Source organism: Hyperolius riggenbachi, chromosome 3 (assembly GCF_040937935.1).
Source record: "Hyperolius riggenbachi isolate aHypRig1 chromosome 3, aHypRig1.pri, whole genome shotgun sequence".
NCBI lineage: Eukaryota > Metazoa > Chordata > Amphibia > Anura > Hyperoliidae > Hyperolius > Hyperolius riggenbachi.
Window position 1 is genome coordinate 348,142,035 of NC_090648.1, and position 3,186 is coordinate 348,145,220.

The 3,186-nt window shown below is 49.9% G+C and overlaps 1 protein-coding gene across 1 annotated transcript; it reads left to right on the top strand.

Annotated features, from left to right (window-relative positions):
• The first annotated feature begins 1,253 nt into the window (after nucleotides 1-1,253).
• On the top strand, nucleotides 1,254-2,969 carry LOC137562332 (piggyBac transposable element-derived protein 4-like). The gene has a single exon (XM_068273668.1). It carries the CDS (start codon nucleotides 1,254-1,256, stop codon nucleotides 2,967-2,969), a length of 1,716 nt encoding a protein of 571 aa, XP_068129769.1.
• Nucleotides 2,970-3,186: the final 217 nt, after the last annotated feature.

Consider the following 3,186-nt stretch of genomic DNA (forward strand, 5'->3'; position numbering starts at 1 on the left):
TGGTCATACAGGCACGTGAAGGTCACACACACTACTAAGCCTGAATATGTCTTGTTTTAAGGACATTACATCAAAGTTGGAGCAGCCTGTAGTGTTTTTTCCCACTTTAATTTTGAGTGTGACTCCAAATCTAGACCTTCATGGGTTGATACATTTGATTTCCATTGATAATTTTTGTGTGACATTTTTGTCTGTCATGCTGGTCCTGTCTGTTTCAGTAGGTACTGATTCACTGGATCCCACATGCATCACCTCATATGCATAATCATTCTGTATAAAATACTTATTCTATGTAAAATACCTATTACTAAAGGTAATGGATATTGGTAGTACAGCCAGTCAAGAGAAGCATATTAACCTGCCTAGCGTTCTGGACGAGCTGAGCTCGTCCAGAATAAACAAGCTGAAAATGTTTCTGACGAGCTCAGCTCGTCATGCAGAGCCAGCACTCACCAGTACTGTTCTGTGTGCATCAGCCGCCTCCAGGCGGCTCAGCAGGCTGCTGCGGGCTCCCTCCTTCTCCCTTGTTGCTCTGCTGCTGCTGGGGGGTCCCTCTGTCACCCCCTCGGGTTTGATGTGGCCGGTTTGCGGGGTATCCGCCGCCTCCAAGCGGCTCAGCAGGCTGCTGCGGGCTCCCTCCTTGTGCTGCTGCTGGGTGGTCCCTCTGTCACCCTCCCGGGCTGGATTTGCGGACATCCGCCGCCTCCAGGCTCAGTGGGCTGCCGCAGGCTCCCTCCTTCTTGTGCTGTTGCTGGGGGGTCCCTCTGTCACCCTCCCGGGCTCCCATTAGCTCTGCTCCGTGTGGATCGGCTGGGCAGGCAAGATGGCGCTGCCCAGCTACTTCCTCTGTGTCAGCATGTCCTCTGATGCTGATCAGGCGCCCCCCGGTGGCAATTGCATACATTGCATGATTGGATTACATCAGTACACAAAGCTGATTGTAATCCAATCATGCCAAAGTAATTCAAAGATGTTTAGTAAACACCTGTGCACACTAAATAAAAGCCCAAAACCGTTACACCTCTTTCTCTTTCAGAGTCCCAGTGTCCATAGCTTAGTCTGCTTGTCAGCTCTGCTTTGCGATTTCTGTGCTTTGAGTGATTTCTGCCTTTCCAGCCTTTTCCAGTCTTTGCTACATACATATTGCAGTTATATTAGTCTTTTTCAAGACGCTGTGGTCCCTGTGTGTTTGCATTTGCTGGATTTTTTTTTTCTGTCGCTGACCTTTGACCCCCGTATCCTGCTTTGGGGTCATGGCTTCGTCTTCCCGGAGGCGTTTGTGTGACCAGGAGCTGCTGGATGTCCTGGAGGGAAGCGACAGTGAGGAGGAGCTCGTTGAGGAGTCTACGGACAGCGAGGTTCCCGGTGACCTGTCTTCGGAGTCGGAGAGCAGTGACGGCGAAACCGAGGAGCCAGTGAGTGTCGCACGCACTTGGTGTGAGCTGGAGAGCCCCACTCAAGCTCCGCCACCCAGGTTCCCCTTCACAGGGGCGCCCGGGCAGAAAATCGCCTGTGACCATAGCCCGCTGTCATACTTGGAGCTGTTTCTTACCGATGAGGTCATCCGGAAGATCGTGGAGGAGACCAATCGGTATGCAGCGCAGCAGCAGGAGGGTGCTTCTCTACCCAGGTTCTCTCGGGCCCGGAAGTGGGAACCTGTCACCTGTGATGATATCTGGGTGTTCCTGGGCCTCATCATCCTCCAGGGAGTTGTCGGTAAGCCGCTGCAGAAGTGGTACTGGACCACTAACAAGATCCTCAGTACCCCTTTCTTTGGATCCGTTATGTCCGAGCCCCGCTTCACCCTCATCATGAAGTACCTGCACTTCAGCAACAATGATGAGTTTGATGAGGCCACCCACCCCGCCCCCAAGCTGAAGAAAATTTGGGAGATTTATCAGCTGATTGTTGCCAATTTCAAGGCTGTGTACGTTCCGGACAGAGACATCACCGTGGACGAGAGCCTCATGGCGTACAAGGGGAGACTGAGCTGGGTGCAATTTATTGCATCCAAAAGGGCACGTTTTGGGGTGAAATCCTTTATGCTGTGTGAGGCCAAGACCGGCTACATATGGAACTCTGTGATATACACAGGTAAAGGCACAAAGTTTGCACCTCAGTACAGGGAGTTTGGGTGTGCTACCTCCTCTGTACTAACTCTTATTGAGCCTTTGCTGGATCAGGGGTACTGCCTTACGACGGACAATTTTTATAGCTCCCCGGAACTATTTGAACACCTGATCCAGCATAAGACTGACGCATATGGCACAGTGAGGGCTAACCGTCGCAATATGCCATCGGCCTTTACTGCCAGGAAGCTGAAGAAGGGGGAGGTTGTTGCCTGGCAGAAGGGCAAAATGATGGCTCTGAGGTGGAGGGACAAGCGGGATGTGTGCATCCTCAGCACTGTTCACAATTCAGAGACTGCCCGCACCACTACCAGGAGTCGACAGGAGGTTGAGAAGCCCAAAGCGGTGTTGGATTACAACAAAACGATGGGGAGTGTGGACAGGGCTGATGGAGCAATGTCGTTTTATCCGGCTGTCCGCAAACAGCAGCGGAAATACTACAAAAAGATTTTCCGCCACCTGCTGGAACAATGTTTGTGGAACTCCTATGTCCTGTACAAACAAAATAGTGACAGTCCTGTACCCCACCATGACTTCATCTGGAAGCTCACAGAAGCCATCTGTGTCAAACACCCCCCACCGGAGTCAGCAGCTAGACCGGGGCGCAGGGCGTCATACGTTGTCAACCCGACACGGCTTTCTGGACGCCACTTTGCGGAACATTTACCACCGACTGCCCTGAAACAAGCCCCTACAAGGAGGTGCGTAGTCTGCTGCAATAAAAAGGGCAAAGACGGCAAAAAAATTAGAAAGGAGACCCGTTTTTATTGCCCAGATTGTGACGTGGCACTTTGTATAATACCTTGCTTCAAGGAGTACCACACTAAGGAGGTGTTTTAGGGGTAAACCTCTAGACTGTGTGTACATTTTTCTGCCTTCATTTATTTATTTCTGTGTTTTCTTGATATTTTCTGCATTGATTAAAAATGCAAGCTATTTCTGTTTATCATTAATAAATGTTATTTTATTTTTGACAAGAATTTGTGTTTGACACATTTATTCTCATAATGTATACTAAACTCTTGCTTGACTTATTTTGGTAAGTTACAGGAAAAAG

Bases quoted from the DNA above. Each gene is read 5' to 3' on its own strand.
- LOC137562332 (XM_068273668.1), top strand. From the start codon at position 1,254: ATGGCTTCGTCTTCCCGGAGGCGTTTGTGTGACCAGGAGCTGCTGGAT.